At 39.4% G+C, this 24126-nt stretch overlaps 2 protein-coding genes across 2 annotated transcripts; one reads left to right on the plus strand and one right to left on the minus strand.

The window, feature by feature from the left end:
- Positions 1-956: 956 nt before the first annotated feature.
- LOC139452150 (succinate--CoA ligase [ADP/GDP-forming] subunit alpha, mitochondrial-like) lies at positions 957-15949 on the minus strand. Its single transcript, XM_071233493.1, has 9 exons — positions 15884-15949; positions 12214-12320; positions 11649-11765; positions 10491-10703; positions 9433-9490; positions 6754-6915; positions 5531-5604; positions 5031-5219; positions 957-1858 (listed from the first exon to the last, which is right to left on the minus strand). Exons 1-9 carry the CDS (start codon positions 15918-15920, stop codon positions 1835-1837), a joined length of 981 nt encoding a protein of 326 aa, XP_071089594.1. The 5' UTR covers positions 15921-15949; the 3' UTR covers positions 957-1834.
- A 130-nt stretch (positions 15950-16079) lies between these two features.
- LOC139452056 (golgin subfamily A member 7-like) lies at positions 16080-23401 on the plus strand. The gene is made up of 5 exons (XM_071233356.1): positions 16080-16112; positions 18476-18604; positions 19288-19440; positions 20961-21062; positions 21776-23401. Exons 1-5 carry the CDS (start codon positions 16080-16082, stop codon positions 21812-21814), a joined length of 456 nt encoding a protein of 151 aa, XP_071089457.1. The 3' UTR covers positions 21815-23401.
- Positions 23402-24126: the final 725 nt, after the last annotated feature.

Consider the following 24126-nt stretch of genomic DNA (forward strand, 5'->3'; position numbering starts at 1 on the left):
GCACTTCAGCATGAATGGCAGCACATCCAACAGCGTGTTATTGACAACTTGATTGCATCTATGGGTCGTCGGTGTCAAGCGGTGATTGATGCACGTGGTGGTCACAACCGATACTGACATTTTCTGAACCCCTGTGACATTAACTGTATCGTGTACGTGTGTCTGTCTAGGTGACACGACTAATGTTTTGAACATTGTGTACATTGATCTTCAAACAGTGTTTCAATTATAGTTTCTGTGTCCTATTTTGAAACAATCGCATTATATTACATTTTGAAAGTCAGTGTCAAGTTTCTTTTTTTTGAAGAGTATACATACAATAACCCTGGGATGTCCAAACACTGTCAACTGTCCAGCACCTCCAGCCTTTGGTGTTAACATTTCACAATTTTTAAGATGCAATCGAGCAACTCATCCAACAAAGATTTCAAAGAAAATCTTACGACTCTTGCTCAACAGTTATTTGATCAGGGTTACATTAAAGGTTTGAAAACTTTGTATGGTAGCATGTGGAGGACATTTACAAATTTGACGCATCAGTGAAAACACTTAAGTCTGAAGCAATTCCCTGTTTTGATTTGTGCCATGTTCCTGTGTATGTTTTTTTTTTTATAGTGAACTTGACCTGCCTTCGCATGTGTTTGTAATTGATGCCGCCCACTGGGCAGGATATGTACACCTTTTCACAAAACACTTTGTAGGCTTGCAAGAAACCTGATCATGGATTGGAATCCCAGTTGGACATGAAATGTTTTAGGTTTGTCAGCACCATACCCATTAAGAACTACATCAGAGACCTTTCTCTCACACATCAAGTTCAAAACTACATTCACTCACTAAGTTTGACATTGCCTTAAAATGAAAGAATGTTTATGTGGTCAGTGTAGCAAGAGTCTCAACATCCATTTACTGTTCACTGTTGTCAAAGACTACAACAAACAAACATAAGGGTCAAACTTTAGTTTATTTGACCTTTGGTACAGGAAATATCAATTCTCAATCAACATAAAATTATGAACAATATAACTTTAGTACATTTACATTCTTTGTGATTGGAGTTTTTTCTGAGGGGTAATGCCATTCATTGGACACAACTGGGCACTGCACCATCACATATTACGAAACTGAAGGTCATAATGGGAGTACCTACAACCAGTACATATATCTGATTACATATAAATGAGTATAAATATACTATCTGTTATAAATATGGGAGTGCCTTGTATCAGTCAAAGGGATTTGCCTTGAACAAGAAGTCAAACATGCCACCTTGGCCTCAAAGACAAAACTATTCTTGTCCATACACATCGGTATCATCAGAGATGAAAATATCCATAACAGGGGATGCCTCTCTCATCCTATGAACTTTAACTGTGATGAAATGACTGCATCAGAGTCTTGTCTTGCATCCCCTCCGTTCAAAGACTCACAGCAGAACTATCACGGATACCGACAATAAGTCAATTTATTTAATGCAATGCCCATACCACTACCTTTCCCTTGCAAACCAGTCATTCATCTTCAATAAATTCATTTTGTGTCCTATTCAACCAATTTTGAACAGCTGTGAGTCATTTTTCCATTTTGACATACATGTTTTTGATGAAATAAAGCATTAAGCATCACTTATACAGCATGTGGCTGCCCCTCCTACTGTCATCAATGTTTGGCACTCTGGTCATTGGTTACATGCATCAGGCAGCAGGTAAACCAGTTGCCCCAATGGTATGGCACCAACTACCAACTTAACCCAAGACTGACTACTGGTAACACTGTACATGAATCAAAGGTCGCACTCCTGGCACACAGTTACAGCCATTCATTCCAGCAGCAGTTATCTCCCCACCTTCTGCATAGCCTGAAATGACAAATTTTCAAGTATAAAATGCGTCATTTTTAAAGGTGCATTCCATTGACATGTCAGACATGAATTGAATTTAAGAAGCAGAAGCATGTGTATAAATTTCAACATCCAAATATATTCAAACTTATAACAGTAATTCGTGTTCCACATGGGTCTATAATATAACCAATCAGATTAATGTTTAAAAAAATAAATAAAGGCCATGTCTAGACAAAACCTATGGTTTCACATCCAATTCAGAAATGCTGTTAAACAAATCATTCCATAAAATTATTGCCATCTTGAATAGATTGCACTTCAACCCAGGCAAGTACACTTTAAACTTGGCTCATGTCACGCATAGTAGACGGCCATAAATATATTATAGTAACAAAAATAAAGCATTAGGTCAAATAAATTAATTCCATAAAGGAAGCCCCGATCATCTTAATTACGGGAGCTGAAGTGGGGAAAAGTAGAGACTGCTGTAGCCAAGAAGGGAATGAGTGTGGAATGTGGATGGACGTTTCACTAAATACCGGTAGTAGTAAAATCTAGATATTTTTTTACATTTGTATACTTAACCTGTATTATTACTTTATGCATTTACTGCTTACTTTTAACAGAAAATGAAGATGCAGGGTCCAGCTGAGAAAGAAGTTGTGAAGTGTGGGTTAGGACCCAGCAGCTGAGACGTGACTCTGAGTGATGACGTCATGTAAACTCCACATTACTGCTTGTCATGGACGTCTATATCTTTAACATCTGAAGAGATCATGAGGAGGAAGGTCGGCAACAGGTGGGCCCTTGGATGTAGTAATGCAGGATAAGTATACAAATGTAAAATATATTTAGATTTTACTAAATGTTTTGCTTATCCTGCATTACTCCTTAATGCATCTTTATCGGACTCTGCAGTAGTTCACGGCAGTCATTGAGAGCTTCACTCAATCTCATTAATATCAGATCAGAGGTTCTCGCTATCGCTCAACAAAGATCTGAGGATATCCCATTACGGGTCACGTCAGAACAACCTTTCATCCAACCAATCACAGCATCGCTTACCAGATCATGAAAGTGACGGAAGGAATGTGTTTTCTAATCATGCAACCTCGAAAGATTTTCCGAATGACTGTTACGTTTTTTTTTATCATATCCATACAATCTAGGCCATCTATAAGCCATTCCAGAATGTTCTCTTTATCAGTTTTAAATTTTTTAATCGAGAATATGTCATAATATGTTTCGAAGCGTAGTCGCCAGTTTGAAACTTGTGTCCAAAAGCTCGAGAAAGCTGCCTTCTGATGGCCCAATGTTGATTTCTTGTCAGTCATTTCATTGGTCGGTTAAACCTCGCGAAAGGTCGTCCTGACATGACCCGTTATGGGATGTCCTTAGATCTTGATCTGATTTTCATGAGATTGGAGCTTCAATTTGCGCAGATTTGCAACTACTTCGACTAATCATGTCCGTATATGGTACGAAAGTATGAGGACGGGAATAAACAACAAGAGAAATTAGCGTGCGCTGAGGTCTAGAAACTGATTTACCAAGCCAACTGCCGGTTAGCAGAATAACCCATGGTGACCTGCTGGGCTACGACTGGAGGGCCAAAACTATGATTGCTTTCGACATCTTCCACGGCCAGGTTCCTCAGGTAGTGGCTTACGAAGACAGTGTTGGACCTCCAAAAACATCCTTTCATGATGGCTCTAATAGAGCAATTACTGTGTAGAGCCATTATAGAGGCACTCACCCAAATCTCGTGAAGATTCTGCAAATGAGAAAGATAGGAGAGTAGAACCCTGGTGTTAGGGTTAGGGTGTGCACAATCTCTATGGCTCTTTTCTCTAGCAACATATTTAAGTTGGCCATCAGGTGTGAATGCTGCTTTTGGGGGTAGAGCCACTGTGGAGGTGCCGTGGTCAAGTATGTGATCCAGTTGTAAGGTGATCCAGTCTACCACATACTTGGGTGTCAAAGACTTGAACAACATGAGGCGTGAGCTTCTGAGCATTCATTGCCTATCCCTCCCGTCGCTGCCTTGTGATTTGCCGCTGCCTTTGATAGGTGCCTTGTGATTTCTCTCTACCACGTCCTCTGCCTAGAAAAGTCGTAGTAGTTGCCTGCATTTGAGGAGCTCTGGGAGACATGTTCCAGAGCTTTTAGGGCTGTTTCATCTCGAGTATAACTCGAGACCTTGGTATGGGAGATATGGTGTTGAACAGAGATGAAGCTGACCATGTCTGACGAAGGAGTCTAGGCTTAAATAACCCAGATGGCGGGTGCAGTGATCTCTGTGAGCACCACCCTGAGGTGATTGCACATGTGATCAATCTGCCTCTTTTGGTAATCAACCACCGTTTGAAGATGGTCCAACCAACTGGCATTGGGACTTGGTAACGTCCTGCTCAATGGCCCGAGCTGAAGAGGCCATAGCAGATTAGAAGCTCAGAGGATGTCTCGTTATGCTCCATTACAGATTCCTCCAAAGAATCTGGGGTTCTGGCAGGAAAACGGAGGCGCAGTAAACAAAGGTCAGCGCAGGCATCGCAGGGAAGCCCGGAGGCGCAGGTATCACGAGACACTCTTAAGCACAGGAGTCGCTGAGGAGCCCAGAGGTGCAGGTATCACAGCTGTCCCTGCAAAGGTACTGTCAGCGTAGCGTGGGAAGTAGTGACTGGCGAAGCGGGTCTGGGTATGTGCAGGAGGGAGGGGAATGTCAGATATCCCTGAAGAATAAGGTAGAGTCCAACCCAACCGCAAGCAACTCATGTAGAGAATCTTGTGTCTGACATCCTCCTGGAATGCAGCAGTGACTGCTAAAGCTTGAAGAGGAGAGAGGAACACAAAAAACTCAAACCTGCACAAATACACGTACTGAGGCCTCCACCAGTCACCACCACAGGTTCATCCAAAACTGGACAATTCATTGGAGCAACATGTCTATCTGGTGACTAGTAGTAATGTAGAGTTTACATGACATCTCCACGTCAGGAGTCACATGGTCTAATCCGCTGGGTCCTGCCTCACACTTCATTGAAACAACTTCCTCAGGTGGACTTTCGCAGCTTCATCTCCTGTCAAAAGTGAGCATTAAAAGCATTAAAGAGTAATGCAGGATAAGTAAAACATGATGCTCTGCGATCTGTAAGGGAGATTTCCTATAAGATTCCGTGTTACATACCTTGGCCATGGTGATTCCTAGTTGAGCTGGGGACATGGTCACCTCAACACCTGCTGCTCTCAGAGACTCGATTTTCTCCTCGGCACCCCCCTTACCACCAGCAATGATGGCACCAGCATGTCCCATACGGCGCCCAGGGGGAGCTGTCAAACCAGCGATAAACGAAACCACTGGTTTGGCATTTGGTCCCTGCGAAGAAGCAGGACAATATCAATAACAGACCTTGATGAAGAACGGAAATAAAAAAGTAACATACATATTAGTATCTCAAACATGAAGGATACATGATCACATGGACGTCCACCATTTTTTTTATCACAATCTTTTTCTTTCTTGTCATAGAAGAAGTTCCATTCATAGAAGACAAATATACAAAGGCTATGACAAATGTGGAGCCTAATATATTAACAAAAGATATTCATAGAAACTAAAATGTCTTGAATTTTACAAGATGGATCTTGACTATGGTGATAACGTCCTGCGACAGATGACTTCCTCACCCTGTTGTTTTCTTTCAGGAACTCAGCAGCTTTCTCCTCGGCTCCACCACCAATTTCACCAATCAGGACAATACCTACAAGGAAAGAGTGAATGAGAGAGTGAGTCTGGTTTGACATAATCAAGGAACATGGGCTTCACACATTTTGCCCATTTGCAACCTTGATTTTCACATCTTTCCAAGGTAAGGAAGGTTAACTGACTGTAAGAGTCCAGTTTCCACCCTTGCCGAACTAGGCTGCAATTATGGAGTTATATTTTGGCTGGACTAACGAGTCTATGCACAGTCCAAACAAAATCTTGTAACAAAATCGTCAACCAGTTCATAAACAACATTGATTCCAACGTGCAGATTTCTGTCTACTGCGGGATTTGCAAGTGATGTGTACCATCAACTTGGCAACAACAGATATTTTCCAAATCTTTTCATGTTGTTAATCAAGGGGTTCACGTGATTTGATGCACTTCGCAAGGTAAAACGCATTTTATTACAATTCATTTCTTGATCATCGATAAGATCGTCTTGACTTGAAGCAAATGCAAGTGATATAAGTGGAATCTGATTGGTCATTAGGAAGGGCATAGAAGGGACATAACTCGTAATAGTTACTAGTGGGGCCACAACCGAGCCTAGAAATTCCAGCCTAGTTCGGCAAGGGTGGAAACTGGACTTTTGGAGTCAGTTAACTACCTTGCCTCGGGAAGATGGGGTTTTCAGTGTGACGAGCAACACTTTGACAACAAGCTTACCCTACTGCCCTCTCACAGTCAAAAAGAAATTGACCTATCAAATGCATAATAGAAGGGTGAAAAAATAAATACTATTTGTAAAAGTTGCTATGGATGTCAGAGGGCTTAGTGTGATAGCAGGAGACAAAATGCTCATTGTTGTTTTTGAAAAAAGTGCATATAAAAATATTCAATGAAAGATGCCTTACTGATGCACAATGGTTTACTGCCTTACTACCAGCTCTACAGTTTTATTGGTATGAATGGTGTCAAGCCTTGGCTCACAATGGCAGCCTCCACATGCTCCATGAGGTGTTGCATCTGGTCGTAGAGACTAATTAACAAAAATTGACAGAATTTTATCTGCATAATTTTGTGTGCATTTGGGTTCAGGGTATAGGTAAAATTAATGATTCTTGGCAGGAATATTCCTTTGAAAATCGTTCCTTCTCGGCAATCATGATTCTTGAAAGCACTATTCCTTTGAAAATCCTACCTTCTGTGTGTGGGTCTTGTAAGAAGCATTCAAGGGTGTCCACGAAGTTTGTGCCATTGAAGGGATCTCCACCTATTCCGACACACAAGGACTGCCCAAGCCCTGTCTCGGTAGTCTGGTGCACTGCTTCATATGTTAAAGTGCCAGATCGAGATACAATTCCTGAAACACAAACAAGTGATATCGTACATACCGGTATGTAGGTCAGTGGGTGCACTTACTATCACAAGTAATGGAAGATCTGGTGAAAGAGTGTTATTATTCAGTCAGAAATAGTAAAACTGAGGATATAGTTCTAACTTTTCAAGTTATTTTAGAAGTTTCTGTTTGTGACAATATGCTGTTTTATTCTAGTTGATGAACATAATGGAATAGACGAACAACCAATCCTTTATTATTAGTTGTCCTCCAAAAGTGATCATCAAACACGATGTTTTAAATGATTCACAATACTCATACTAACTTACTCACCAAGGCTGTGTATTGGCCCAAAAATTGTATTGCAATATATTGCACTGCAGGTACATGTATTGTGATATATATTGCGATATATTGGAAGCTTCAGTGTCTAACAATGATGGACACTGATTGTTAGAGTTGTGACGATTAATCGATATGTATTCGAATCACGATCTCTAGGTATCCAATACGATTTATCGATATGGTTTCTATGTATCGATACAATAACGATACTTTTCATTGAATAAATTAATCTGTTCTGAAACAAAATATTTACTCGTACAGTGGTCCCTCGCTACAACGCTACCAATGGGGTCCAAATAATTTGTGGGCGTTATAGACGATGAGCCCTTTTTACCGAGGCGGAGGCAGGGGAGCGCGCTCAGCCAATGTCACGATCTTTGCCTTGTCTCGCACATTGCAGTGATACAAGTTGTTTACGGTTCATAGTGTAAAAAATATATCCAATATGTTTTCGCCGTTTGTTATTATTTATAAGCAATGTGAAAGTACTCTAATTACATGAAAATATTGATTGATAATGGTAGTAACAGACGCTATGAGTGAAGAGCCAATCACAATTCAGTGCAGTGTTTCAGTGGCATTGATTGGTCATGTTGCTTAAAATACGGAAAACAAGAGTTTTGACCAGCACTAGAATTTATTACATGTGCGCATTCATACACATTCATACAAATATAGATACACATTCAATCCAGATTAATTGGTTTGATACGGTTACTTGATCCGAATCAAAAGGAATGACCGTCGTGTTGTGACATCAACTACATGTGAGTTGACAGTGTCGCCTCAAATTGGATTCCCCACTAATTAAGAATATGAACTTCACTTGTGGTTCTCTTTTATTGCATGCATGCGCTTCTAAGATCAAAGGATGTATAGTGTGAAAAGTTAACTAGCAGAACGTTACAATTGTATTTCCGGGACTTGCCGCAAATGTTTTCAAACAGATTATTAGAACTCAATTCAGCGATAAACAGTTGATTATGCAATGAGAAGCGTTATGTGCAAATAGACAACGAACAACAATACAATCATGTCTGTGTATTTATTTTAATATGTGTGCCAAATTAGTAATTACACTGTGTGCCAAAAAGATTTTTATTTTGTATTTTCCTAATTAAAAGTTTCAAATAAAACGTTTTTGAGATCTTTCTTTCATCTAACTTCTTGTATTTAAGAACAAAATTACAAGGATTACACAAAACAAAACTGCAGAATTTAGTTTGAAGATTTTATTTTCTTAAAAACAGGCATGTTCAGCAGTAGATTGTGTATTGTGATACATATCGAATCGAATCGAATCGTAAAGCAAATATCGCGATATGTATTGTATCGGTTTCAATGTGTATCGTCACAACTCTACTGATTGTACATGTAGAACCTATTTTCTACATACTAAACTAATGTTATGTGTACAGGGGAGACAACAATGTGAGAGAAAAATCACCTCCGTGTGTCTGGCGTCATGTCAATCAGTTGGAAGAGAAACATCATTTGTGAATGAATTTCTGTGTAGATTTAGGTTGAACAATACACAAAGTAATGAAACCCAGCTACATTTGTTTACCCACTATACCGGAATACAGAAAAAATATTGCAATATGTATCAATCAAAAAGCATATTGGAGTTAACCAATAACACCATGCAGTCCCACTTCTCATAAAGTACAGAAACAATGGCTGGTTGTTGTGAAATCAGTAACCAGAGTTCCTGACCCATGTGGACGTTGTTTTGAACAGTGTTCCAAGCTGAGCTGTGTTTTGAGGCATGTCTCACCTTATTGCATACTAAATTTTTTTGGTACCACATTTCAGTTTGTTACATCATTTGAGCATGTTGAGAGTTTGATCTTGTATTGATGAATAATTTATCCCCAAAATACACTAAGCTGCTTATACAAGCATGATTAACTATATCCTCCAGTGGTCAGACTTTGCTCGGATTTGAGCAGAGATTGTGGAGTTTCGAGTTACAAAATGACATTCCATTTACAGGCTCTGTGCTGGTCCTTATGCAGAGAGGGCTGGGGATAGTTTATGTTGAAGACAGATAATGGAGATCATATTACTATGCAAAAACCACTGTGTATCAAAGTAGATTACACTTGTGACTCATCAAATGACATTAATTCTCAATATGTTTTATTATTGATATTACTCAAGCTTCTTGTTATTTCACATGGAGAAGCATCTTACCGATTTTCCCCTTCAAGTGAATGTGTCCTGGCATGATTCCTATCTTAATTTCTCCTGGCTGCAAAGAGAACATTCATCAATGTAATACATGATATATCATGTGATAGTGAGTGGTGTTAATTGCCACTTTCACAGAATTTCAGTGACTGTCATGGGCTGTACTAAGAGTGAGAAAGTGACTTTGGTTTAACACCACTCTTGGACAGTATTTCAGTTATATCAGAGTATGCTAGATCAGGTTGGGTTGTTTAATTTCACGCCACACTCAGCAATATTCCAGCTATATGACAGCCTTCATGTAAATAATTGAGTCTGGACCAGACAATCCAGTTATTGATATTGTGAGCAACAATCCACATCGTAGGGAACGATGACATGCAATAAACCAAGTAATAGAACCTGACCTCCCGATCCATTAATGACCATTACATTGCCTCTTACAACCTGCATAGGCTGCTGGGTCTACTTTACCCCGGTATCCCCACAGGGGGCAAGATAAGGAACAAAACCCACAGAAGCGTAGATCACATAAATCATTTTGAAACAGATGGACAAACAGATCAAGGATCATAATATAGTGCATCTGCTATTCGAATCACACCAGTATATTACAGCTTGTCAGCTTGATATGAGAAGAAAGCCCAAAGGAATGCAAGTCTCAGATGCTTACCACTTTGTTGAAGGTGAAAGTCAGGTGAGGTGAAATGGGGTATAACCGCATGTTCATAATTATTTCACTCACATATATGCCCATGCACATGTTATCCTCTTAATATTGAGTGACAAGCAGGGTAACAAGTACCATCTTTAAATGTCTCTTGAAATGACACGACCTGAGGATCAAACCCCTGACCTTCCGACCACAAGCACAGGTATTGTACTGACAAACCAAAAAACATAATCAGGAACAACTCTGGGATTTCAACCCACAAAATGTATTACTTAGGCCTTACAAAATTATAAGTCCCTAGCAGGCCTAAGTACATGTATCTACATTGCCAATTGCTGAACCATAGATGACAGGGCCAAAATGCTCTGGATTTGACAATCATTTCTACCTTGATGATGCCGGGGCAATTTGGTCCGATGAGCCTGGTCTTGTTCTGCCTGACCAGCTTGTGTTTGACTCGGACCATGTCCTGCTGGGGGATGCCCTCTGTGATACACACACACAGCGGCATCTCCGCATCGATGGCTTCTAGGATGGCTGGAGCAGCAAAACGTGGGGGTACGAAAACCACTGTAGCATCTGCACCCGTCTTTTCCCTAGCCTGGTAGACCAGATGTGTGGTGTTTTAAACTCCATTTGCTCATGAACATTACAATAAGAATGAACAGATCTGGTTATAAGATGAAACTAATAAAACAAGTAACTGATATAACAAGATCCTGTTGCAACAACTACATTTGTCCATGAACATTACAAACAGTAAGTTGAGAGAGTTAAGATTTAACATCACATCGGCAATATTTCAGCCATATCGTGATGATACAAACAGAAAGAACAGATCTGGTAACAACTAGGGGGGAAACGATACATCAATGCATCGTGAGTTTTCATACAACAATACGATACACAATATGTTTTCCTCTGTATCAATACAACACGATGCACTTGCTGAAATAAATTACTTACTACTTGTTTAATGAACCCTGGCGTTTTTGTCAGTCAGATGTAGCAGAATGTGCTGTAATTAGGGTTCAAGTTCACAACTAAAAATAACCCTTACAAACATGTGTCTACAGCTAGCTTTTCCTTTGGAACCTGCTCTGAAACATTTATTGTCAAAAAGTTTTCAATATCATTTGACGTAAATATGTGTATCGCAATATGTATCATATCATGACCTGTGTATTGTGATTCGTATCGTATTATGACCTTGCTGTATCAGTTCACCCCTAGTAACAACATGAAACTAATAAAACAAACTTCTCATAACAAGATCCTGATGTAACAAGCTACTGATATAAGAAACTACTGACATAACAACCGATGTTCTCCCTATACAATGTAAATCCTTGGGATACTATATCTATGAAGACAAAGAACAGTAATAGTCATTAACCATGCTAACATGGGCAAGTTCTTTACATCCCCACCAGGTACTGGTCACTTGTTAGCAGAATAAACCAAGTTCACAAAACTGATTACTAAAATTTTACAAATCAAATAATACACATTTATAAAAGGAGTCCTGTGTTGAGTGTAGACTTACCTCCTTGACAGAACCAAAGACAGGGAGTCCAAGATGGGTCTGTCCAGCCTTGGCTGGAGACACTCCACCAACCATCTGGGAGCCATACTCAATAGCCTGTTGGCTGTGGAAGGTGCCCTGGAACAGGTGAAATAATTTACTTAAGTTCATGCAAAAACATTTTGGATACCATGTCCATTGTGCTACAAACCATTTTTCATTTACATGAACATAACAATAGAACGGTATGTTGTCAAGCATGACATTACCAGCAGTAAGCAAGTGAGCATAATTTTCCGCAATATTACAGGAGGGTTTTACTTTGACTTACAAAAATGGGGGTCCAGGGGGCCCCCAATAAATAATTTTTAAGGGTCCTTGCAATATGTGGGTTCTGTAAACCAATGAAATGGTGTACCGGATAGCTAGTGTACTGTACATTTTGTACCCATGTGGGGAATCGAACTCAGGTCTTTGGCGTGAAGAACTAACACTTGAACCACAAGGCTACCCTACCTCCCTATGAGCTAGCATGATGTCATACAACTACAAGTACAACAAAAACTGTGCCATGAGGAAAAGTTACCTGTTTGCCGGTGAAGCCCTGACAGATAAGCTTTGTGTGGGAACCTATCAAGAGGTTTGGCCGTGTGTCAGTGTACATGTGACGAACATGGCCAGGTCGTCCGAGGCCTGCAACACATACACCTTAATGACAACAATATTTCAACTGACACTCACAGAAGTCATGAAGGATGATAAGCAACACTTGCCTGAAATTTCGGTAGAAGAGAGAGAGAGAGAGAGAGAGAGAGAGAGAGAGAGAGAGAGAGAGAGAGAGAGAGAGAGAGAGAGAGAGAGACAGACAGACAGACAGACAGAGACTCAGAGAGACAGAGACTCAGAGAGACTCAGAGAGACAGAGAGAGAGAAAATTATGACAACAATTTCAGATCTCTACTGAATTCCCAAACATGGACCAAGACAAGTACAAAAATTGTGTAATCAAAAAGCAGTGGTTTTCAAATGCAGCATGCCACAACCATAATTATGATAAAAAGAAATACTTAACACATGAAAGAATTGCACAATAACCACTACCTATGATTATCTCATGTTCATTTTTCTTTGATAAATGTTTTAGTTTTGGGTGCATCTAAAAATAGCAGTGTCAACATGGTCAATCACACTCGTGTTCTGCCCAGGTCATTGTGTATCATGTTCAAAGTCCAAAGTGCAGCATTCACAATAAGTAAACAATACAGTGAGTGTGCATGGTGTACGTGTTTTCATAAATTATAATCGATGATTATTCAGTAGCCTGTCATCAGAAATTGTGCGACTAATGATTGATAATTTGAAAGAAATTATCAAAATCTAAATATACTATTGACTCTGCAAACTAAAGCACATTACATCATGTACAGCGCTGTCAAATGAGTGCTACGAATAAACTAAGCACCCTAAAAGCAAGGTCTCAAATCATGCCGATGAAAGTTCAACAGTCAAAGAACAGCAGTCATGACTTCCGGGACAAATACGCCAAAAACATCCCATTTTACTGCAGTTTTAAAATGATACACACAAAGCTTCCCTGGAATATGCCATTTATACAGTATAAGACAAATATGGTAACCAGTTAGGAGATAAAATAACATTTTTAATATGGCTGCTGTGACTGCTAAAACAGATATGGTTCTCAAAATCCAAACAACCAAGAGAAAACGTGAAACAAGTGTTTCAGTTGTTACATATTAACCCATATACATGATAGAATATGATGTAAATTATAGTAAAATGATGGTCATTAATATGATATAAGACTATGCTGATAATGTTACAATGAATAAAGAACAACGTTTGTGTGATTCCCCAATCTATCTTTTAGGCATTTATGTGTGTCATTAACCCCCATTCTATGACTTCAACCACTTGTCCTAAGCACAGGTATAGTGAAATTTCTTTTGGTCTAGTAAGCTTAGCAAATTTAACTCTATATATTTGTACTAAAATATACTAGAAATAATGTTAGGTGACAAGGTTGGGCTAGCAGACAAAATGTTTTGGCTCAGCCAACATGAAAACAATCAACTTTCATTCACAGCACTTATTACCATACCTCAGTAACCATTACTGTGATGATGGCTTTAGAGTCATGAAGTCTAAGGTTTCAACATGTCCAAGTAGATTAATTACTTAGACTGAGAAATACTCATCTTAGTTCCAACATGTCCAACCTGAACAAAGACAACCTCAGCCATGTGGATGTATGTGATTTTCAATTGATCTGAATAAAACCATTCCAGAAATCCGGAATACAAAAATGAAAGATATGTAAACCATAATCACAACAATTACGAATCTGTAGGATAATTGGAAAACTAAATCAGTAATCATTGCAAAAACATAAGCATGACTGACTCTGCTCCGCTGAATTGTAACATAAAACAAGAGTCAATCAAGATTACAAATCCCCCCAGGCCCTACAACAGCAAAACTACTTCAGCACTACTTCAGACCCTGGTAAATACATGTAGCAAAGTTAGATGAAAAATCTTTCACTGTTCATGATGCAAAATGGAAATACAGATGGACGAACGGACAGACAGACCAGATGATGACTATATCCCCCTGCATTATATGCCATCCTGAAAATCATCATTTCTCTTAAAAAAAAGAGCCACATGGCTCTGTAAGTTCACCAGAATTATTTTGGAATTTTACATTGGATCAGATAGGTCATTTTCATACAAGGGTAAACACGATAATAAAGAATTAATGCAACTGCACTGCAAACTAAAAAATATAAATGATGTTATACAAGAGACATCCTTACAATACTTGCATCAAATTCAACATTAATAAATGAGTAGATCCTCTAACTGGCCATATGGGGTCCAAAACGTACATGTTCTTCCTAATGCAATGACAGTGTTCATGTGTCAAATAAAACAATACACAGAAAAGAAAAAAATGTTATTTGGTATTATGGCACATATGCCATTTCAATAAAACAAAAAAAATGTCTGAGCAATAAATGGACAAAAGTGCAACATGGTTTCCATGGTAGCTATGTTTTGACACTGGGTTGAAAATCTGTCACTGTCAGAACAGTAAAGTGACACCTTTGTCACCAGATTGGGGCAACAATGAAGTTTACCGGGCGCAGCCCAAGCTCTACCATCCGCTCAATTACCGCGCTATAGTGCCATCGCTGTCTCGTTATACCGTTACCGTGCCTCACGCTCTGGTGACTCTCGCTTCACGATCCAACACCCGTTTTCGATCTTAGGGAAACTTACACATCTTTACAATCAAACACCCCTTTTCGGTCTTAGGGAAACTTACACGTCTTTACGATCCAACACCCGTTTATCGGTCTTAGGGAAACTTACACGTCTTTACGATCCAACACCCGTTTTCGGTCATTAGGGTTAGCCTGCTTTGGGCAAGGGTGAGCCATAAATTCTTACCTTTACAAGCGTTAATCCTTTTAATCCCATTGGTCGGTCATGCTGACAAAAACAATTGCGGGTGTGGTTTCAAGAAAAGATGAATGGGAGCGCGGACCGTGACGTCATACGCATGCGCAATTCATTGTTTACTGATTACGCGTGCATGTCAGTGGGGATTCTAATGACCCGTTGAACGAGCACTGATTACATGTGATAGCGCCTGTGGTCCAGTGGTAGAGCGTCGGCTAATTAACGCATTAATTAGCAGAACCGGTGAGCCGGCGAAGCGCGTTCGAGCCCCCACAGCGCTAATTGGATCTGAAAAAGTGCGCCCGGTAAAGTGCACTACTCCCCAGATTGGTAAGATCCCAAACACAAAATTTCAGCTTCCCAACCTCTGTGAATGAGAGATGATGTCGAATGCAGTAGGCCCCAGCCACAAGACTTATGGAGAAAAGCATGGAGGTTGAAAGTCACACGTAGGATGGTAAACAAAAAACATGTGCAGTTGTGAGATATTATGAATGCACAAATACTCATACGACCAAGGTGCTAAGATAGTTAATGCAAGTTAATTAAAGAGACAACATTCGGTTTCACCCGGTCGGCTACACGAAAAAGATCTAGGTGAAAATAACGCCAATCAAAGAATGAATCTTCAGATCGTGTCGACGATTATTGGATACAAAACATTTGAGCCCGTGGTTGTCTATGACCACACTTTGTTAGAGTACCGGAACATTTACTTGTTGACGAAATTAAGAATTTAGTAAATATTTGCATTTTCCACAAAAACAGTACCGGACAACCTTGCCAAAACCTTGCATGCTGTCGCCATCTTGAAAACTCCGGTCAACTAAATTATTCCCAGCCAATCAGAAAACGCCTACCAAACACCCTTCACTACTCATATCCAATAGCTTTGCAGATAACGGTACTTCTCAGCAAACATAGCCAATCAATATCGCGATAAGAGTACGTCTATGAGAAAAGTAAAATGGCCGCCGACGAAGTGAGTAAACCGAGACAGGTTTGGATTAATATTTTTGTCTAGACATTTGTTGTTAGATATATTAACACACGTAGTTGAATTTGATATATCTAAATGATATAGAAAGACAAAGTTGATATGATTTATGACCACATGTCATAATAAACTCGAATCGTCCATTTGGCTAAAGTGAAAAGCTAAAGGCCTAGACCTAATGTAAATTCATTCAGTCATCTTTGGGTGAAAATGTCATGATTCATACCCACAGGTAAACTTGTCAAATCTGTTATTCGACATTTTGATCATAGTGGTCATAATGTGAATCATAGTCTTCCATGAAAAATGATCTCATATTGCCGACAATTGTCTGAATGAATGATTATTACAGCATGACCAATTTCACAGGTATCATATGTCATATAACAGCATGGCCATATTTTCACCACATAATCTGCATACCAGATTTAATGATACCCTATCATATATGGCTAGTGTTTCTTTTCTACATGTTTTTCCAGTTCACTATTGTCTCTGTGTTTGATGTGTTGCTATCATCAGCAAACAATCATGGGTAGACTCCATATGACATATCCAACTAGTTGATTGTTGTTTTCGGACTTCTGATGTTTTAAGGACTACCGCCGTGGTCTAGTGGTAGAGCGTCCGCCCTGAGAGCGGAAGGTCCGGGGTTCGATCCCCGGCCGTGTCATACCAAAAGACGTTAAAAGATGGTACTTGTTGTTACCCTGTCTGGCGCTCGGCATTAAGGGGCTAAAACAAGGACTGGTCGGCTCGGAGTCAGTATACTGTGTGGGGTATTCATGTTAAACTGTGGCATGGCATCTCAGTGAGCTAGCTCTATAAATCGGCATCAGTCCGGACTAGTACAAGCAGCCACACAAACACAGACACGTACATGCACGTCGCTATAAGTGTAATAATCTTGGACGCGACGTTAAACTCCATTTCACCTCACCTCACCTTCACGTGTTTTATGCCAAATAACTTGTTGAGAAAATGAAACACCTTTGGAATTCAGTACCACAACTTCTCATGAGCACGATCACAAATTACCTCATAGTGTATTGTGACTTGTTTGAAAAGTTTGTGGTACTGAATTCTTTTAAGGACAAAACAGAACTAATCCTTCCAGATTTGTACTATTCTCAGACTAACATACTAATGACTGTCCATCCTTGCCACTATTACAGTGCTCCTGGGCAATAGCATGCTGGACGTCAAAAGTAACATTTATGTTCAACTCGATGATATCACCTTATGATTGATGGTATTCATTTTCATGCCTTACTGTACAGAGCTGCGTCTCTTGGGCATGCCAGAAACCTATGTCTGTGATCAGGTGTTTGAATCCTGGTCCTCCCCGATTATGTTTCTAGGTTTGTCAGCACCATAACCATGCTCAAAGGTATTATACCAAGTGGTAAGACCTGCATCATTTCAGGCTTTCCTCCCACATCCAGCTTACAAGCATTGATATAACTGGAATACTGTTGAAAGCAACGTTGAGACTGACTAACTCGCTCACTCCTTATCATGCTTATAGTTATAGACCATATTACCATGAACAGAGAATTTCTGTTAAAGTATGTCAACATCCTGATGTTTAATGTTATGCATGTTATAAATCCTGTTATTCATGTATCATGTGCCTGGGTAATGATGATTTGTCTTTATCAGTAAAGTGTACAACACAGATTTGTGATCTCTCTGAAGACATCTGCAGTGATCAGCTTGTTGGAGGTGAACCAGGAATAGTCAAATAATTTTGTGCCTTCACAACCCTACAATAAAGTGAAACTGTTACTGTGAATTGTGTATCAGAGCAGACTATTATTTCAGCTACTTTGATCATGTTGATTATTTTCTTTATCATCATATGTTTATACCCCAACATTGCCTAATCATGCTAATCAAACTTCAAGTATGAGAACAGGAAAGAGAGCATTCATTTTATTTTGATGTATATGGGAATCCCTCCAACCAAATGTAGTCCAACCAAACATTAATCATGTCCTTCATGCTTCTTCATGTTCATGTGAACATCTGTTTACATTTAATGTACACAGATCTATGTCTAGAGCAGTTGGTTAGAAATATATAAAAATAAAATGCTTCCTGTCTCTCATTTTTTAAAACAATCGATATAAATCTGATAAATGGTTTATTGTTGTTTAAAATCTTGTTATTTTTCAGTATATTGATTCAAGTTGGTGCATCATTGTTCCTGAGTAATAAGAAATTTGTTTCAGATCTGGAACCTGGACATGCTGGATAAGGAGGAAACAACTTTATTTTCAAACATCATATGTACCGAGAATTATATTGTGATGTATATTAATACCACATACACAAATCATTGATTTGTATGATACATTTTTCAGGGTCACAAAATGGATAACCTGTCACGCATTCCGTCAGCATCGTGTACAAAAGTGTTTGTGCAGCGGGACTACCTCGATGGCACTGGGGTCAAGTTCCAGAACAAGTTCCCCCTGGAACTGGAAGGAAAGGTAAACCTCCAGGAGTCATTGCTGCCATTGCTGCATCAGTTTCCAGCTAAAATGAGTTCAGTGGTTAATAATTGAAGTTGATCCATCAACAGAAATTCATGGGCAGAGATGGTTGACAAGTCAGGACTTATTGAGCTGTTCATGCATTCATGTATTGATTGATGGTTGATGAATGATTTGAATCTACTGCAGTGATATGTACATTAGGTGGTGTATTAGTTAGGTTTTTGTCAGATTAGTCCTAAGACTCACTGACTTGGCTGATGCATGTCATTGTATCCTAAGTACATAGATCGATGCTCATGACGTCAGTCACTGGATGGGCTGGTCCAGATTCGATTATTTACAGACCACTGTCATATGGCTGGAATGTTGCTCAGTGTTAACAACAAACAAACAAACTAAGCACTTAAAACCAAACTCAGTCGACTTGTTAAATGGCCAAAGTACCACATTCCAACATATATGGTGACAAACATGCTACAAGTAGATTTTGCAGGGAGGTGTTGTTTTTAAATTTTTACTTGCTTCCTTCTAATGGCTGTTCTAATATCATCTGTCCTGATATTAGCTGTTCTGGTATTTACCCTTATGACATTAGCTGTTCTGACATTAACACTTCGGATTCTGTCTGTTTTGACATTAACTATTCTTGTATTAAGTCCTATAACATTAACTTCCAGGTTGAGCGTGGAAGCTTTGAGCAGACCATCAACAGCTTGAACACAATGTACGCCGAGGCTGAAAGTTTGGGTGGGAGAACCTACTGTGAAAGCTGCTTTGCCTGTCTCACAGCGTATCTTGCATACCTCTGTATCGATACATATTATGAGAAGGTATTTGACTTCTGATTTCATAGTCTCAATGTTGAACTTACAGAACTTGATCATCAAAGGAGTAGGGATGTTTGAACCCAACTATAAATATATTAAGCTTCCAAAACATTTAAACTGACATTTCTTCTATACATCATGTCATAATCAGTTAATCTTTTATTAGCAATTGTAATGTATTTTAACAGTCAACATATGCATGGTACAGTCAAGATAACTTTTGGGATACAGGTGATATAGGAACTGTGGAACGTTGGCATTATATATATCAAAAGAAATTGTGTTAAGCAATGCATGTCTGCAATAGCAACTTGAAGGTAAGGGAGGTAACTCCAATAAGATGTCCAGATTGTGCAAATGGTTGTGTTTTTTCAGCAGTTATTGATAGAAGATCGCTTAACAAGTTACCTTGAATACTGTCCTGTTATATGTGTTAAAAATTGAAGAATAATCACCTTGACCCTCAGAAATGAAAGGCTTCTGAAATCCCTGATATAGAGCATGTAGAGCAGTCTCATGCACAAAAAGCTTAGGAGTTAAATTGATTAAGCATATAAGCATATATTACTGGTGAGCCAGGATAAGTTGCGTTGTGACCTGATAATTAACCATTGATGCGTACCATTGTGAAGAAAGAGATAGCGGTTGGTCGGTTACAAGTGGTACTGTGGATATATGCATGTCATGTCTCAACTGACAATGAGTTCTGGTGGCGAGTTCAATAGCACATAATAGTATGTGCTGATGTGAGGTACTCGATGACTGTGAAAGTGGGGACAGCAAATTTGCACAGAGAATTCTGGTATGAACTTGTCACACCTACCTCTTAATATTCTTAAGAGCAAAATGTGTGTCCATAGGAGCATAGTCAATTTTATCGTCATGACCTGCACGTGCACATTATGCGTACATCATCTCTACCTGTAACAGACCAAATATGTTTGCACAAATTCTGTGCACCACCTACTTGTCTCAAATGCTTTCTGTGAGTTGGTTCAACTTATCCTGGGTTTATTGGTACCATAGGTACCATGGGGACAACACTTGATTTTTATTATGAGTGAGTGAGTTGGGTTTAACGCCGCTTTTAACAGTATTCCGGTTATATCACGGCGTGTCAGCTTAATGTGTGAGGAAAGCCCGAAGTGATGCAGGTCTCAGACGTTTACCACTTCGGTGAAACCCACGAGCACGGGTATGGTGCTGACAAACCTAGAAACATAATCGGGCCGAACCGGGATTCGAACCCACAATCAAAGGTTTCTGGCGTGCCCAAGGGACCGCAACTCTGCACAGCAAATCGCGGCGCCTTAGACAACTGGGCCACCCGTGCCCCCGATTTTTATTATGACCAAATATTTGTGATATTCTACGTTTTTTAACCAAAGTTGACTGTATATTGCAAGGAAAGTGCCCTTAAGTTTACATTATATTTGTCGATCCTTCACCAAGTTGGACACCATACAAGTTTTTACAACTTATTATTATTCACTAAATGTAATGACAGTCTTCTTCTGTTGCAGTGTCTGAAGAAAATCAAGCGTTATATTGAGACTCAGAATGAGTCTGTGTACGTCCCAAGAGGGCTTATGCTGGTGGACCCTGTTGAAAGGGGACTGAGAGTTGTATCCTTGTAGCAAACAGCTGTGGCACACTGCTGTAGTGAACTGTTGTAGCGAACTGATGTAGTGAACTGTTGTAGTGAACTGATGTAGTGAACAGCTGTATAGAGCTGATATAACAGATGTGTAAACTTTCATCCTTGATATGTCTTGTGTATGTAATACCACGACAGATGCAAGATGATATCATTGACAGTTTATATACCCATTCATGTTTTGCTGAGTCCCTAAATATGGATCCAATATGGTGTGTCCCAAGGAATGCGCAAAAACACTGTGTATGAAATTTATGACTTAATGAAAAGTCAACTCCCCTCTCCCCCGCCCACCCCTTAATTTTATGTGACATTTGTTAATGACCTCCACCCCCCACCCCCCCACCCCACCCCCCCCCACCCCACCCCACCCCTGCCACTACCCCATAATAATGACCAGAACCTAAATAATGTTACAATTGACATTTTTGTCGTTTGAAACGATAAAAGTTACATTATTCAAGTCCCTGATTGTTGTGATAGACTTTTAACGACCACACCTCTCTTTTGCAGTACCTTTTCATCATGATTCCCACACTCCCTGTTATTAATCACTAGCCCCGAATCTCTCATGACAACTTCATTTGATGCAAAGTGGTTTTTTAGCCATGATAACTATTGATATCTCTTTATTTTCACTATCAATATCACTGAATAGCAAAGTCCTTAACACAGCCACAGCTGGAGATCTGTGTCCTGAGTGAAAATAACCACCGATGATCTGCCAGCAACAGGCATATCGTTCATCTTTGATTTCATCCTCTGCGTCATCACCTTCATCAGTCTTCAGGTCATGCTGTACCTCTGCTGCCCGCTCTCTACCTGGATCAGACCTCGTCTACAGACACACTGGAAATCCTCCCTCATTTCATTAGGGACTGACCACTGTAACCCAGGGGCCTAGATGCCACAACTTGCTGTGCAGAGTTGTGTCCCTTAGTTGCCATGATGTTCTTGTTTGGTTTCGAACCCCAGATTCACCTTGATTGTTATCATTTATGTGTAACCTCATACCTGTGTTTATAGTTGCATCATAGTGATTAACGTCTGAGACCTGCATCACTTTAGGCTGTCCTCAATAAACTGGCAAAAGTTTCTATGACTGAAAGTATTTGTAACGTACCAACTCACTCGTTTAACTTTTATGTAATTAAACTGAAATTTATTTTCAACAAGATCTGCTATCAAGGAGATGAATCTTAAGCAATAGGTATTAATCAAGGATCAGACTGTGATTGAAGAGAATGTGTTGTGAAATGAATATCATCAGTTATATGTAGGAGCATGTATGTATTTGAAATTCTAGCAGTGTATGAATTTCACCAGTTGTGCTGCTGTGCTTTAAAACATATTGGAATGGCCACGTGTTCAGACAATTGCAGAGAACATGAAGAAAACAATAGAGATAAAACAAACTGAAAATCTCTGGTAATGATGCAAGAAATCCATCATTTTATTCAAACCACTTTTGCTGCCATGTCTGTCCAGTATATGAATTCTTGAACACAAAATATGTCGTCTCAATTCTTCAGGACTTTTTTGGTTCTAAACCATTGGACATGTCACATCATAAACACTCTAGATATGTCACAACTGGGATTGAGTATCAGAGGTCATTGTTGATAATGAAAAATAATACCGTCAAGATGGCCTTGTTCACCATCCAAGGTAACTACATAAAACCGTGGCTGTATATAACTTGGATTACATTTTTCCTATAGAAGAAGCAGGCTTGATTGGGTCAAAATATTAAAGGGGCAGTCAGGTAGCCTAGTGGTTAAAGCGTTCGCTCATCACGCCAAAGACCTGGGTTCGATTCCCAACATGGGTACAATGTGTGAAGCCCATTTCTGGTGTCTGGTTTCTGGAATATTGCTAAAAGCGGCGTAAAACCATACTCACTCACTCAAAATATTAAAAAATTGTTGAACATGTTTTTCTAAAGTGGTCACATAATAGTATACTCAATAAACACATAGGCAGTAAGCAATGGTAACAGTTATTAAAGAAGGCGCTCTTTTATCAGTTTCTTTTCCATACCTGTGATCTATTGTTTTGGTGAACAAAAATTTGTTTGTGTTGGCGGCCCATAAAACCAACTGCTCATATTTTTATTTTATTCAACAATTGTGAAATTTGGTGTCATAAACTGTAAACTGTAGACCATAAATCAAATTGTTCAAAGAAATTGTTTCACATAAGCTGTTGCATGCTACTTCACTTTATGCATTCTTAAACAAGGGAGGACCATTTGTCAGTGTAATAGAATCTTGTTGACTGAATCAAACTAGCTGGGTATGTCAAATTCCCCGACAAGTAATAGGAATGGTGGTGATTTGCAATATTGTCACTGTAAAAGTCTATTGTCGCATGAGGCGACTGACCTGATTTTCAGGCCTGCTGACACGGTTGATGCATGTTATCGTTTCTGAACTGCATAGATTGATGCTCATGATATCAATCACTGGACCAGACTTGACTATTTACAAACTGCTGTCATATAAGCTGGAATATAGCTGAGTGTAGCATTAAACAAACATGTTTTCATCATTTGTTAGCATGGATTGATAGGTATGTTTCTCACTTCAAACAGACTGATGTAACATAGCTGAATCATGTGGTACTGTCAGTCCTGCTCCTCGGCATTGTCTTTCACAAACTGAAGTGGCCGCCCTTTTTGTGTCAAAAAGGTGCTATCCTTTTCGGAATTATCATCTTTTTTGAAGCAGTAATATTCTTTTGTATTTGATGGGTTCGTTTATGCACTGGTGCCCGAGAATCAAGGTAAGTAGTTTGTACCCTTTTTCATGTGCAATTTTCCGCCATTGTCCCACATTGGATTTAGTTTTTTGTTAATGTAGGAGAATGAAAATAATTGTGACTGTTTCTCACTGTACCCTGCATCATCAGCCAGGTGCTTCACCTGCGCCGTTGATCCAGCTGTCACGTTCACCCTCCTCGTACTTCAAATGTATAGGACTCACGAGTCAAACAGCAATGTCATTGATTGTTATATTTAGTTGTAATATATC

Source organism: Haliotis cracherodii, unplaced genomic scaffold (assembly GCF_022045235.1).
Source record: "Haliotis cracherodii isolate W230 unplaced genomic scaffold, xgHalCrac1.p SCAF_9, whole genome shotgun sequence".
NCBI classification, from domain to species: Eukaryota; Metazoa; Mollusca; class Gastropoda; order Lepetellida; family Haliotidae; genus Haliotis; species Haliotis cracherodii.

Excerpts from the sequence above, each read along its gene's own strand:
- LOC139452056 (XM_071233356.1), top strand. The coding sequence starts at position 16,080 with ATGGCCGCCGACGAAGTGAGTAAACCGAGACAG. Across the intron at positions 16,113-18,475 it reads AAGTGAGTAAACCGAGACAG|GGTCACAAAATGGATAACCT; the intron begins GTTTGGATTAAT and ends TACATTTTTCAG. Across the intron at positions 19,441-20,960 it reads TCGATACATATTATGAGAAG|TGTCTGAAGAAAATCAAGCG; the intron begins GTATTTGACTTC and ends CTTCTGTTGCAG.
- LOC139452150 (XM_071233493.1), bottom strand. The coding sequence starts at position 15,920 with ATGGCGACAGCATGCAAGGTTTTGGCAAGGTTGTCCG. Across the intron at positions 10,704-11,648 it reads TCTTTGGTTCTGTCAAGGAG|GCTAGGGAAAAGACGGGTGC; the intron begins GTAAGTCTACAC and ends CTGGTCTACCAG. Across the intron at positions 1,859-5,030 it reads TAGGAATCACCATGGCCAAG|GCTATGCAGAAGGTGGGGAG; the intron begins GTATGTAACACG and ends TTGTCATTTCAG.